The following is a 14,533-nucleotide window of genomic DNA, read 5'->3' on the forward strand; positions in this document are numbered from 1 at the left end:
ACATAAATTAATAATGATAAGAATCAGCGCCTTTTTGCCTAAGACTGTCAGCTTTTGTCATGTTTCCCAGAAAAGTCCACCACTGGCACAGATCTCAAAAGATGTTCTGTATCCTATTTTGTTTGCGCTGACATCCTTACAAACGTGCTTTCAGCTGTTGGCTCCCAGACTCCTGGGCAACCTTTTTGACACTTGAGATTAAAGTCAATATGGCTTACAACCGGGAATTTCCACAGGGGGAAGGCTCCAGGGGAAAACTGTGTCCAAATGTCAGTGTTTTTGGTGTCAGGAGGAACTTGGTTGGCTCTACTCTGGCTGCAGGCTGCCCTCTACTGTGCAGCTGAGGTACCCACAATCTTCTCAGAAAGGCCTCAGACACCGTCCCTGGACTGAGGCTAAAGCTCCCTCTTCCTCTCCCTGTCTCCTCTCCACAGGCTGAGAGGCCATGAACCAGGCCTCAGGGGTGCGAAGAGGCAGTCCAGCCAGCCCAGTCACACTGGTGTGGGCCTTTGAGGAGGCTGAAGAAAGCCTGGTAGTGGCCAACCATGCGTCCCCCTGAACTACACATAAGTAGGTGCCACTCTGCACTCATGGGACACCATTCAGTGCCCACCTTTCTTGACTCCCCCCCGCCCCATGTCAGCAGCCTCTGACATGTGGACTACTTCTCCCTGGTGGAAACTCTCCCTACCCTTGGTTGTCATCGTGGCAAACTCCTGGTTTTCCTCCTACCTCTCAGGAAATGCCTTCTCCACCATCTTCTAGGAGTCCTCTTTCTACACCCTCTCTCTGGATGGTTCACTCATTCCCTTGATTCCATAATGTCAATCTCCAGCCTGGATTCATCCCCTTGGTTCAATCCCATGTATCCAGTTGCCTACTAGATCCCACCTTGATCTTCCCTAGATCCCTCTGATTCAACATGTTCAAAACGAAGCTCATGACCTAGAAGAAGCTTCTCTGCTTTCTCGAATCTCTGCCTGGTTCAGCCCACCCACCCCTCCACTACTGCCTCCACCATGTCCATCAGGGTGACCCAGAAGTCCTACAGGGTGTCCACCTCTGGCCCCTAGGCCTTAAGCAGCCGCTCCTACACAAGCGGGCCTGGTGCCCATATCAGCTCCTGGAGCTTCTCTCGAGTGGGCGGCAGCAGCAGCTTCCGGGGTGGCCTGGGCACGCATGGGTCTGGGTGGAGGCTGTGGTGGGGCCAGTGGTATGGGGGTCATCACAGCCATCATGGTCAGCCAGAACCTGCTGAGCCCCCTTAAGCTGGAGGTGAACCCCAACATCCAGGCTGTGTGCGCCCAGGAGAAGGAGCAGTTCAAGACCCTCTACAACAAGTTTGCCTCCTTCATCGAGAAGGTGCGGTCCCTGGAGCAGCAGAGCAAGATGCTGGAGACCAAGTGGAGCCTCCTGCAGCAGCAGAAGACAGCTCACAGCGACATGGACAGCATGTTCGAGAACCACATCAACAAACTTCGGCGGCAGCTGGACACTCTGGGCCAGGAGAAGCTGAAGCTTGGCAACATGCAGGGGCTGGTGGAGGACCCCAAGAACAAGTATGAGGATGAGATCAATAAGCGTACAGAGATGGAGAATGAATTTGTCCTCATCAAGAAGGTAACATGTGGCTGAAGCTAACACGAACAAGGTAGAGCTGGAGTCTCTCCTGGAAGGGCTGACTGATGAGATCAACTTCCTCAGGCAGCTGTATGAAGAGGAAATCTGGGAGCTGCAGTCCCAGATCTCGGACACATCTGTGGTGCTGTCCATGGACAGCAGCCGCTCCCTGGACGTGGACAGCATCATCCCTGAGGTCAAGGCGCAGTACAAGGAGATCGCCAACGGCAGCTGGGCTGAGGCTGAGGGCATGCATCAGATCAAGTATGAGGAGCTGCAGACACTGGCTGGGAAGCACAGGAATGACCTGCGTTATGCAAAGATGGAGATCTCTGAGATTAATAGGAACATCAGCCGGCTCCAGGCTGAGACTGAGGGCCTCAAAGGCCAGAGGGTTTCCCTGGAGGCTGCCATTGCAGATGCTGAGCAGTATGTGGAGCTGGCTGTTAAGGATGCCAACACGAAGCTGTCGAGCTGGAGGCCGCCCTGCAGCGGGCCAAGCAAGACTTGGTGCAGCAGCTGTGACATGGAGCACCAGGAGCTGATGAACATCAAGCTGGCCCTGTACATCAAGATCGCCACCTACAGGAAGCTGCTGGAGGGGGAGGAGAGCTAGCTGGGGTCTGGGATACAGAACATGAGTGTCCATCTGAAGACCACCAGTGGCTACTCAGGTGGGCTGAGCTCGGCCTCGGGCACCTCACAAGCCCTCTACAACAGGCCTCAGCTACAGCCTGGGCTCCAGCTTTGGCACTGGTGGAGGCTCCAGCTCCTTCAGCCACACCAGCTCCTCCAGGTCCATGGTTGTGAAGAAGGTGGAAACGTGAGATGGCAAGCTAGTGTCCAAGTCCTCTGATGTCCTGCCCAAGTGAATGGCCATGGCAGCCCCTACCAGCCTGCCCCTCCTGCAGCTGCCCCAGAGCCTGTGGAGGAAGCCGCTGTGCAGTGGAGCACAGGAACAGGAGACTCACCTGAGGCTCAGCCCTAGCCCTCAGCCCACCTGCTGGGGGAGTTTACTGCCTGGGGCACCCCCATTGGCCATGCTTCCAGCTACAAAACAATTCAATTGTTGCTTTTTTTTTTTTTTTTTCAAAATAAAATCTCAGCTAGCTCTGCCAACTGTCCAAAACAAACAAACAAACAAATGGAGCTCATCTTCCTCAAACCTGCTCCTTCTCAAGTGCTCTCTCCTTTAGACAAGGGCACCACCATTCTGTTAACACCAAGTCAGAGGTTTGGCGGTCATCTGGGACTCCATTATCTCCCTCCCCACCACATCCGAACAATCAAGAAAATTCTACCTTCTCATTATCTCTTAAAACCATTCTCTTCCTCTGTGCCCATTGCCTGAGCTCAGGGGTTCGCCATCCCTCATCACCCCTGGGGGCTGTGTATCTATCCCTTTCCTCCTTCCTAACAGATACTCACTCCTCCTGCAGACAGCCCGTGTCCCTAGGAAGGAAGCTGCCCCATCTCTAACTTCAGCTCTGGAGTTGACTTAAGACAACTGATATCATTCATTCCATTCCCCCTGCAACAGTCATTGGTTCAGGGATGAGCACGTGACGGCTTTCCAATCAGAGAAAATCTCAGGCCCTTTGCTTGAAAGGCTGGAATGGAAAGGCTCTCTTTTCCTCTTTGGGATGTGGCTGTGGTAAATGAGAAACTGTGGCAGCCATCTTAATACCTCCTTCCCTTGCCCAAAAGAGGGTAAGTCCAGAGAAACCCTGAGAAGCCAACCAGGAGACACTCTGGTTGCACCTAGTCTGCGATTTCTTACAGGTCTCTCTGTCTAGAATCTCATCCCAATTCAGTACATCCAACACAGTGGCTGCCAGAGTTAAAAGTAAGTTTCATCATATCACTCCCAGTCTTCCTCAGGCTAACATCCAAGCTCCCTTGGTACAATCACTCTGGAGAACTGCTGGGCAGTATACACTAATATGGATCATGCATGCCCACTTCTCAGAATATACCCAAGAGAAATGAGTGTACATGTTCACCAAATTCATATACGAGAACATTCATAATGGCTGTATTTACACTAGCCCCAAACTGGAAATCACCCACACGTCCATTAACTAGATAATGAACAAATTGTGGGATATTTGTTCAATGGAATACTACACCAAGCAACAAAACGAACAAACTCTGATACAGGCAACCACACAGAGGCATCTTATGAACATTAGGCCTAGTTAAAGAAGCCAGGTTAAAAAGGGTGCAAGTAGTATCATTCTGAGAGACATGACTAGCTGGATTTCCTAGGCTGACTAAGAATTCCTAAGCCTACCTGGGGAAGGTGACCACACCCACGTTTAAACACAGGGCTGGTAACTCAGCTCGCACCCAACCAATCAGGAAGTAAAGAGGGCTCACTAAAATACAAATTAGGCCAAAAGCAGGAGGTAAAGAAATAGTCAAATCATATATCACCTGAGAGCACAGGGGGAGGGACAATGATCGGGATATAAACCCAGGCATCCCGGCAGGGAGCGGCAACCCCCTTTGGGTCCCTTCCCATTGTATGGGAGCTCTGTTTTCACTCCATTAAATCTTGCAACTGCACACTCTTCTGGTCCGTGTTTGTTATGGCTCGAGCTGAGCTTTTGCTTGCAGTCCACCACTGCTGTTTGCCACCGTCGTAGACCCGCCGCTGACTTCCACCCCTCCAGATCCGGCAGGGTGTTCACTGCACTCCTGATCCAGCGAGGCGCCCACTGCCACTCCCTATCGGGCTAAAGGCACGCCATTGTTCCTGCATGACTAAGGGCCCAGGATTTGTCCTAATCGAGCTGAACACTAGTTGCTGGTTCCACGGTTCTCTTCCATGACCCACGGCTTCTAATAGAGCTATAACACTCACCTCATGGCCCAAGGTTCCATTCCTTGGAATCCGTGAGGCCAAGAACCCCAGGTCAGAGAACAAAAGGCTTGCTACCATTTTGGGAGCTGCCCGCCCCCTCTTGGGAGCTCTAAGAACAAAGACCCGCCCATAACAATTCTATTCACTTCTATGATGTTCTGCTGGGTGTGGTGGCTCACACCTGTAATCCCAGTACTTTGGGAGGCCAGGGTGGGTGGATCACTTGAGCTCAGGAATTCAAGACAAGCCTGAGCAACACAGGGAGACCTCACCTCTACCAAAAAGTTTTTAAAAATCAGCCAGGGGCCGGGCAGTGTGGCTCAAACCTGTAATCCCAGCACTTTGGGAGACTGAGGTGGGCTGATCACCTGAGGTAAGGAGTTCGAGACCAGTCTGGTCTACGTGGTGAAACCCCGTCTCTACTAAAAATACACAAAAAAATTAGCCAGGCATGGTGGCATGAGCATGTAGTCCCAGCTACTTGGGAGGCTGAGGCAGAAGGATAGCTTGAACCCAGAAAGCAGAGGTTGCAGTGGGCTGAGATTGCACCACTGCACTCCTGTCATGGCAACAGAGCGAGACCTCGTCTCCAAAAATAAAAAATAAAAAATCAGCCAGGTTTGCTGATGCATGCCTGTAATCTTAGCTACTCCAGAGGCTGAGGTGGGAGGATCACTTGAGCCCAGGAGGCGGAGGTTGCAGTGAGCTGAGATTGCATCACTGCACTCCAGCCTGGGCAACAGAGCAAGACCCTGTCTCAAAGAAAGAGAAAAAAAAAGAGAACAGGCAGAACTAATTAATAGTGACAGAAGCCAGAATTACTACTACTGTTCCCTCCAGGGATGTATATTGACATTTTGTTTATCTGGGAAGGAATGTGAAGGAACATTCTGGAGTGCTGGAAATGTTCTAGATCTTGATCTGCATGGTGATTTTATGGGTTTATACATATGTACAAATCTGCTGGAATGTTGGCTTAAGCTTAATGCACTTCATGCTCTTGACTGTATGTATGTTTTACATCAGTAAGCTGAAGCAAGTACTGCCTAGCTCAAGACCTTTATGATCTGATCCCATTCTATCTTTCCAGCCTTCTCTCCTACCACTCCTTTACCCGCAGACTACGCTCCAGTGACAACAAACTTCACATACTAGTAGTTTGTCATTTTTCTCCTTATACATGTCTTCTTTTGCTGACACTGTTCCCTCTGCCTGAAAGACATGAGGAAGTGGGTCTCAACAAATATTTGAAAAAACAAAATGCAACAACATCTAGATTAATAAATATCACTATTCTCCAAGGAAAAACACATTTGCTGAGATGTCCTCCCAAAAAGCAATGAGGCATGCATGAAAAAATTTGAGTTGGCTGGGCACAGTGGCTCACGCCTGTAATCCCAGCACTTTGGGAGGCTGAGGCAGGTGAATCACAATGTCAGGAGTTCAAGACCAGCCTGGCCAACGTGGTGAAACCCTGTCTCTACTAAAAATACACACACACAAAAATAATAATAATTAGCGGGCTTAGTGGCGGGTGCTTGTAGTCCCAGCTACTTGGGAGGCTGGGGCAGGAGAATCGCTTGAACTCGGGAGGCGGAGGTTGCAGTGAGCCAAGATCGCTCCACTGCACTCCAGCCCAGGCGACAGAGTGAGGCTCCATCTCAAACAAACAAACAAAAAAACAAACAAACAAAAAAACTGAGTCTTCAGATTAGCAGGCACTGAGAACTAATAAATAAAGGAAAACTATCTGCTCTTGCACACACATTAATTTCTCCCCATGAATGGCTTCCTTATCTCCTGGAAAAACCTTTTCAATATGTCTGAGCTGGCTATGAGGTAGTAAATCTTTCTGGTTGCTTACCCGTCCCCATCTGTTCTTTCCCTCCTTCCTAACAGACACTCACCCCTCTCGCAGGCAGCCTATGTCCCTAGGAGGGAAGCTGTCCCATCTCTAACTGCAGGCTCTGGAGTTGGCTTAAGACAATAATACCTATTATTCCAACAGTCATTGGTTCAAGGATAAGCACGTGACGGCTTTCCAATCAGAGTGAATCTCAGGCCCTTTGCTTCAAAGGCTGGAATAGAAAGACTTTTCCTTTTTGGGATGTGGTTGTGGTGAATGAGAAACTGTGGCAGCCGTCTTGACACCTCCTTCCCCTCCCCAAAAAAGGTTAAGTCCAGAGAAACCCTGAGAAGCCAACCAGGAAACACTCCCTACCTCAGGACCTCCAGTTATATGTGCCAATACGCTTCCTTATTGTTTGTATTGGTGGGTTTATTTTGATTTTTAAAATTGTGGTAAAACATACATAAAATTTACTGTTTTAACAGTTTTTAACTGCACAGCTTATTAGCATTAAATACATTCACATTGCTTTGTAACCATCACGGCCATCCATTTCCAGAACTTTTTTTTTTTTTTTTTTGAGACTGAGTCTCGCTCTGTCACCCAGGCTGGAGTGCAGTGGCGAGATCTCGGCTCACTGCAAGCTCCGCCTCCTAGGTTCAACCCATGTTCCTACCTCAGCCTCCGAGTAGCTGGGATTACAGGCGCCTGCCACCATGCCCAGCTCATTTTTTTTCTTTTTTTGGTATTTTCAGTAGAGACAGGGTTTTGCTATTTTGGCCAGGCTAGTTTCGAACTCAGATGATCCTCTCACCTTGGCCTCCCGAAGTGCTGGGATTACACACGTGAGCCACCGCGCCCAGCCATCCCCAGAACTTCCTTCATCCTGCAAAACTGAAACTCTACCTATTAAACAAAAACTCCCCATCCCACTCCACCTGACAACCACCATTCTACTTTCTGTTCCTATGAATTTGACTACTTTAAGTATTTCATATGAGTGGAATAACAAAGTATTCATGATTGGCTTACTTAACTTGGCATAATGGCTTCAAGGTTCTCCTGTGTTGAGCATGTGTCAGAATATCATTCCTTTCTAAGGCTAAATAAGATTTGATTGCATGTATGTATCACATTTTGTTCATCCATTCATCTGTCCACAGACACTTGGGCTGCTTCTCCCTCTGGGCTATTGTAAATAATGCTGCTATGAATATGGGTGTGCAAGTATCTGTCCATGTCCCTGCTTTCAGTTTTTTTTTTCAGTATATACTGAATTGCTGGATCAGATGGTAATTCTTTTTAATTTTGGGGAGAACTACCGTAACGTTTACCTTACCAACTACACCATTTCATATTCCCACCAGCAGGGCATAAGGATTCCAATTTCTCCACATCCTTACCAACACTTGTAATTTCCCAATTTTCCAATAATAGCCATCCTAACAGGCATGAAGTGGTATTTCATTGTGAGTTTTTTGAATTGAGTTTCCTATTGTTTTAGCCAAAAAAGTATTCCTATTTAGTTCTATATACGCCTCCATTAGGCAATCCTTTCCATAAGGTGGGAGAAAGGTAATTTTGTAGGGTTGAATCCTCTCAGGGGCTGAAATAATAAATTATTATTTTAGTCACAAAAGTTGATGCAATCTTGGCACGCATGCCAGGACCCTCTATTTCTTCAATGTTTCTAAAACTGCACCCACATTCTTTTTTGCTTACAGAAGTTTAAAAATCCTTCCAATAAATATTTACTTAAAATGATAATAGTTAACATTTGAATGAATACTAAATATCAGATACTATTCTAAATACTTCACATGTATTTATCTAGTCTTCCTAAAAACTCTGCAAAATAGAACCATCACACTCTGTATTTTACAGATATGGACAGTGAAGGGAAGAGAGGTTAGGTAATTTGTTAGTAAGTGGCAGACCAGGACTCAATGCCAAGAAGCCTGGCTTCTGATCCCCCTGCCTAACCAATGCGCTCTACAGCCCATCGTGTGCCAGGCATTGTGCTAGGCCCTATGGGAGACACAAAGATTAGAGGCAAACTCTGCCCTCTCAGAGCTTACAGTCCAGCAAAACAGGTGAGACATAATGGGTGTTCATCTTCCACACCTCTTCCAAAATATGAATATGACAGTGTCGGTTTAAAACTCCTTAAAGCCCCTTCACCTACATTACCTGTACCGTAGACCAACCTAAGGGGCAGGAGCAGCTGCATAATTTGCAGGGCCCCGTGCAAAATTAAAATGCAAGGTGCCTTAACCAAAATGCAGAGGGAAGATGCTATTAAGAGCACTAAAAATAGTTTTTTCTTTTAAAAACATTACTTGTAAAACATAATAGGGGTAACACGAGTAAAAACATAAATTTACGAACTGCAAAAAGGCAGTATTTTGGTATCATAATGTTATGCAATACAACAAATAAGAATGCTCCATTAGGCCAAGAGGACTGGCTCACACCTGTAATCCCAGCACTTTGGGAGGCCAAGGCAGGAGGATAGTTGAGCCCTGGAGTTTGAGACCAGCCTGGGCAATACAGTGAGACCTTGTATCTCCAAAAGACAAAAAAATTAACTGGGTGTGGTGGTACCCACCTGTAGTCCTAGCTACTTGGAAGGCTGAGGCAGGAGGATCGCTTGAGCCAGGGAAATCGAGGTAACAGTGAGCTATGATTGCACCACTGCATTCCAGCCTGGGGGACAGAGCAAGAGCTTGTCTCAAAAAAAAAAAAAAATTGCTCCATTCATGTGGTATCTTGATTCATCATAAGATTTTTCTGGCTCATTTTTCCACAAAATCATTTCCACAAATCATTTTCTGCAAAAATCAAAGAGGTCGTCAAAATGTATACTTTTAGGATCTTCATTTTTAGTCAGTATAATTGAAGGTATATCAATTGTTCTTGGCAAATTAAAGGTGACAATTTTTTATAATTTTTAATTTTCAGAAGGATCTTGCTAGGGATGTAATTTCTAGCAGATCTCTTATTGCATTTACCTGTTACTGGATCTGTTTTAGTACATCTAGAACTGATAATTCTTGTGGAATTATTTTTCTAAAAAGATTTAACTTTTCATACAAGTCATTTTTGTGTAAATCTGAATTTAATTTTAATGTACACTTATACAATGTCATTTTAATGTTTTCTTTGACATTTCTTGTAACATGTGGAGGTTAAATAAGAAGCTGAAAGTGGTTTCATGATTTGTATGTAATTCAGAAGTCCTGTTTATGTATAATATTTCTGTATCTTCAATTACAAGGAAAAGTTTATTTTAAAATTGTCTTCCTTGTTAATAATTGCTTAATCTGAAACTTCCTACGAAAATAGGGCTCTTTTCAATCTAATGCAATGATTTTTATATTCGGTTTCTGTCTCTAAGCCTGCAGATATTTGCTTTGTTATGTTGCAGCAGTTTTAAAAATCAGAGGCTGGGCATGGTAGCTCGTGCCTGTAATCCCAACACTTTGGGAAGCCAAGGCAAGAGAATCACTTGAGCCCAAGAGTTTGAGACTAACTTGGGTAACATAGCAAGACCTCTGTCTCTACAGAATAAAAACATTAGCTGGGTACGGTAGTGCATGCCTGCAGTCTCAGCTACTTGGGAGACCAAGGCGGGAGGATAGCTTGAGCCACTGCACTCCAGCCTTGGTGACAGAGGGAGACCTTGTCTCTAAAAAAAATAAATAAAAACCAGAGATTCTAAACTCTTCAGAAAATTCTGATACATGCTGCTATGCTTTATTGCAATATCCTTGTGTTTGCTTTTATTTTGTAATAATTTACTGACTAAGTTTACTGCGTGAGTACTAGCAATTCCTGTCCCAGTGCTCAGGCCAGAGAGTTAATATTTGTGTAGCTATCAAAGGAACACAGTCTGGGAGTGAACAGGCAAGCAGCTTCCCATGCACTGTCCCCATGCAGAGACCCGCTTTCTTCTGTGGCCACTGTGGCTACTGCCACGGTCTTAGCTGATGTGATGGGCCCTAGGCCCAGCTCAGCTGGCTTGGAGCCCTACAGTGCCGTGGACTTCTCCTGAAACATACACACATGCAGCCAGCAGCCAGGCCTGTCCCTATGTGTGCTAGTGCTGTCACCTGGTGTGTCTCCACTACTCATGTGCATGTACCATTGTCCCACCAGACTTTAGTTACAAAACACAAGTTGAAAGATGAAATTTAGAAATTTCAAGATGGTAACAGCAAGGCCTAACACCAAACATGGGGCCCTTCTGAGAACAGGGCCCTATCTGTCTGGTTGTACAGGTTGCACACTCTGAAAGCCAGCCACACTCATGGATATGGCATTCGAGAACCCTCCCCCCTCCTTTTTTTTTTTTTTTTTTTTTTGAGACGGAGTTTCCCCTTTGTTGCCCAGGCTGGAGCGCAATGGCGCTATCTTGGCTCACTGCAGCCTCTGCCTCCCAGGTTCAAGCAATTCTCCTGCCTCAGCCTTCTGAGTAGCTGGGACTACACCACGCCTGGCTAATTTTTATATTTTTAGTGGAGACGGGGTTTCACCATGTTGGCCAGGCTGGTCTCGAACTCCCGACCTCAAGTGATCTGCCCGCCTTGGCCTCCCAAAGTATCAGGATTACAGACATGAGCCACTGCGCCTGGCCATCAAGAGCCCTTATAATCTGCCTCTTGTCTTTCATCCAAGCCTTGTGAGGCCCCATCTCTCACACAAGTGCACCCCATTTCCAGCCCTCCCAAACTGCTCCACAACTCCAAGCCTTTGTCCAGCCCCTCTACCTCGAACATTCTTCCTGGCCACAGCTCATCCTTTGAGACTTGCTGAGACCTTCCCAAAGTCTTTCCTAACAAACTCTCCTGGCCTGGGGTGGGCACTTCTCTTCTGTGTCCCCACAGTCTGCTGCACAAATCCTAATCATAGCATCCAACATACAGTCATAGCCGTCAAAGTCCATGGCTGCCTTCCCAGGTTATGGACTTCGAGCCCCATAAGGGCATGTGGTCTCTATGATTCACCTCTGCATTTTCCAGGCTCAGCTAGGTCTGGAACACAGCAGACACTCAGAAAAGGTTTGTTGAAAGAGTAGATACAGGTTCTCAAGAATAAAGTATTAGGATCTGAGCTCGTTTTATTATTCTCGTAACCAGGAAGTCATAGACACTACCTAAAGAAACGGCCAGTAGGCCGGGCACGGTGGCTCACGCCTATAATTCCAGCACTGTGGGAGGCAGAGGCAGGCAGATCATGAGGTCAGAAGATCAAGATCATCCTGGCTAACACGGTGAAACCCTGTCTCTACTAAAAATACAAAAAAAAATTAGCCAGACGTGGTGGCACACACCTGTAGCCCCAGCTACTCAGGAGGCTGAGGCAGAAGAATCACCTGAACCCAGGAGGCAGAGGTTGCAGTGAGCCAAGATTGTGCCACTGCACTCCAGCCTGGGCGACAGAGCAAGACTCCATCTCAAAAAAAAAAAAAAAAAGAAAAGAAAAAGAAATGGAGAGTAAAGGACATCATAGAAGGTTATAATTATAAAGGCAACTACAAGAAGAAAAATCCAAGATTCCGAAATAGCAGAAGAGCCATGTACACAAAACTGACCTCAAGACAAAGAAATGATGGAGGCCAATTTATATGGAAGAGATAGAGAAGACTGTCAAAGAGTTACCCTACCCCTGAAAAAAGCAGCAGGCCCAGGCAATTTCACAAGGAAAATTTGAACAAACTTTTAAAATGTAAATATTCCAATGTTTTTTAATTGTTCCAAAGCATTGAAAAAACTTTCAAATTCTTTATATGAAGCAAGTATACCATTGATACCAAAACTTAATACTGTACACAAAAAAGCAAGCTATAGATCAATATCACTTATGACCATAAGTTAAGAACCCTCAATAAGAATTATCAATCAGATTTCAACATCATAACCAAGTGGGATATATTTCAGGGTGCAAGTATGGTTTAATATTATGAAATCTACTTACATAATTAATCACAATAAATTTGAATATTATAGATTTGAGAGGGAAATCATATGATCACCTCCATAGACACTAAAGGCATTTGAAACAATATTCTTGATCAAAACATTCAATAAGGTAGAGAAAGATACCTTCTTAACATGAAAAAAAAATTATCTCGACCCAATACCAACATCAGACTTAATGGGGAAACACTAGAAGCGTCTCCATTAAATTCTGAAACAACAAAACAAAGATGGTCATGTCAACACTATTTAATACTTTACTGGGTGTGTTAGGTGAATCAACTAGATTAAAATAAACTAGTGGTATAAAAATTAGAAGAGAGGAACTATTGCAGGAAATATAATTGTACATCTTGAAAACACCAGGAAATATGCTAAAAATCTACTACAGCAAAAAGAAAATACAACAAAATTAGTCAGGAACAAAATTAATTTACAAACATCAAGTTTTATCAATATAAGTAACATGGTGCAAGAAAAGACCTTATTTCTATTAGAAACAAAAAAAATTCAATACCTGGCAACAAACTTAGCAAGAAATAGTCAAGGCCCATGTAAGGAAAATGTATAACATGCTACTAAACATAATCCCCCTCAAAAAATTTAAACAAATGGAAATATGACACGCTCTTGGATAGAAATCCTCAATATCATAAAGCTGTAAATTCTCCATTGCTTAATTTAAAAATTTTAATGTAATCCAACAAACATATGAATAGGCTTTTTTGGCTAAAAAATTTGAGTCTAAAAGTTCATGTAGAAAAAGAAAGAAGCAAAAGTAGCAATAAAAAATGTAAAGAAGAGCAAGGAGCAAGAGGGAGGTGGGTCAGTACTCCTAGATGTAAAAGGATGTTATGAAGCCTCAGTCATCACAACAATGTAGTGCTGGCCTGTAAGTTGGAGACAGATAGAGGCTAATGGAGTAGAATATCACATTCAGAAATAGTCTCAAAATCATATATGGATACAGTATCATAAAGCTGACATCTCAAGTCACTGGAGAAATTACGGACCACTAAATAAGCAGTACTGGGACAAATAAGCAGCCACTTAGACAAAAATAAAGTTGAATCCACTCTTCATGGCTCTCTAGGTTAACTTCAAATGCGTAAAAAATTTAACTTTTTTAAAAAAACCTCACAAATGCTAAAAGGAAAATGGAAAAATACCTTTCATCTTGTAGTAAGGAAAGCCTTCTGTCACCCAAAATCCAGAAGCCATATAAGATCAAGAAGTTCAACTGTACCAAAACGAAAAACTACTCTGCATGTTTAAAAAACACTGAAAGTAAAGTTGAAGAATAAATATTAAACCAGGGAAAAGTTTTCATATCAAATCACAAAGAAGTAATCTCCCTAATATATAACAGGAGTCACTAGCGGTCAATAAGACTTCTAAGTAACCCAACAGAAAATAGGCAAAGAACATGGATAGACAAGAAATATAAATAAATTTTAAACACATGAAAACATTCTTAGCCTCATGCATAATGAATAAAATACAAAATAAAACACTAAGATAGAAATGTTTACTTACTGAGTACATTGACAAAAATCCAAAGTTTGATAACACTCTCACAGTGAGACTGGGAAAACAGGCATTTCAAACATTGGTGGTGAGAGTGTATATTGACATAAGTTCTATAAAGATAAATCTCAAATTATCTATTTAAATTTTAAAAGTATCTTTTCGGCCAGGCATGGTGGCTCACGCCTGTAATCCCAGCACTTTGGGAGGCTGAGACGGGTGGATCACATGAGGTCAGGAGTTCGAGACCAGCCTAACCAATATGGTGAAACCCTGTCTCTACTAAAAATACAAAAATTAGCCGGGTGTGGTGGCAGGCACCTGTAGTCCAGCTACTCAGGAGGCTGAGACAGAAGAATTGCTTGAACCTGGGAGATGGAGGTTGTAGTGAGCCAAGACTGTGCCACTGCACTCCAGCCTGGGCAACAGAGTGAGACTCCGTCTCAAAAAAAAAAAAAAAAAAAAGTATTTATCTTTTCATCCAGCAATTTTACTTTTGGCAATTTATTCTACTGATAGACTCTTATGTGCAAAATGACGTATGTACAATGCTATTCACCACAGCATTGTTTGTAGTAGCAAAATATTAGAAACAATTCAAATGGCCATCAAGTTGACTAGGGAACTAGAAATATAAATTACATGACATTCATAAAATAGAACATTAAGTAGCTATAAAAATGAATGAAGGTG

General features: G+C 44.3%; 2 protein-coding genes across 6 annotated transcripts in view; one reads left to right on the forward strand and one right to left on the reverse strand.

The window, feature by feature from the left end:
* Positions 1-14,533, reverse strand: part of SCUBE2 (signal peptide, CUB domain and EGF like domain containing 2) — a 106,691-nt gene that overhangs the window by 74,441 nt on the left and 17,717 nt on the right. The gene's annotated exons all lie outside the window — the stretch shown is intronic.
* LOC101149792 (keratin, type II cytoskeletal 8-like) lies at positions 1,180-2,236 on the forward strand. Its single transcript, XM_063710828.1, has 2 exons — positions 1,180-1,620; positions 1,652-2,236. The coding sequence occupies exons 1-2, from the start codon at positions 1,180-1,182 to the stop codon at positions 2,234-2,236; spliced, it is 1,026 nt and encodes a 341-aa protein (XP_063566898.1).

The sequence above is a fragment of the Gorilla gorilla genome, chromosome 9 (assembly GCF_029281585.2).
Source record: "Gorilla gorilla gorilla isolate KB3781 chromosome 9, NHGRI_mGorGor1-v2.1_pri, whole genome shotgun sequence".
In the NCBI taxonomy this organism is placed as follows: Eukaryota; Metazoa; Chordata; class Mammalia; order Primates; family Hominidae; genus Gorilla; species Gorilla gorilla.

What these genes read in the sequence shown, in the direction of transcription:
- LOC101149792 (XM_063710828.1), top strand. Translation starts at nt 1,180, where the DNA reads ATGGGTCTGGGTGGAGGCTGTGGTGGGGCCAGTGGTATGGGGGTCATC. An exon ending in AATTTGTCCTCATCAAGAAG is followed by an intron (nt 1,621 to 1,651) that starts GTAACATGTGGC and finishes AACACGAACAAG; the next exon opens with GTAGAGCTGGAGTCTCTCCT.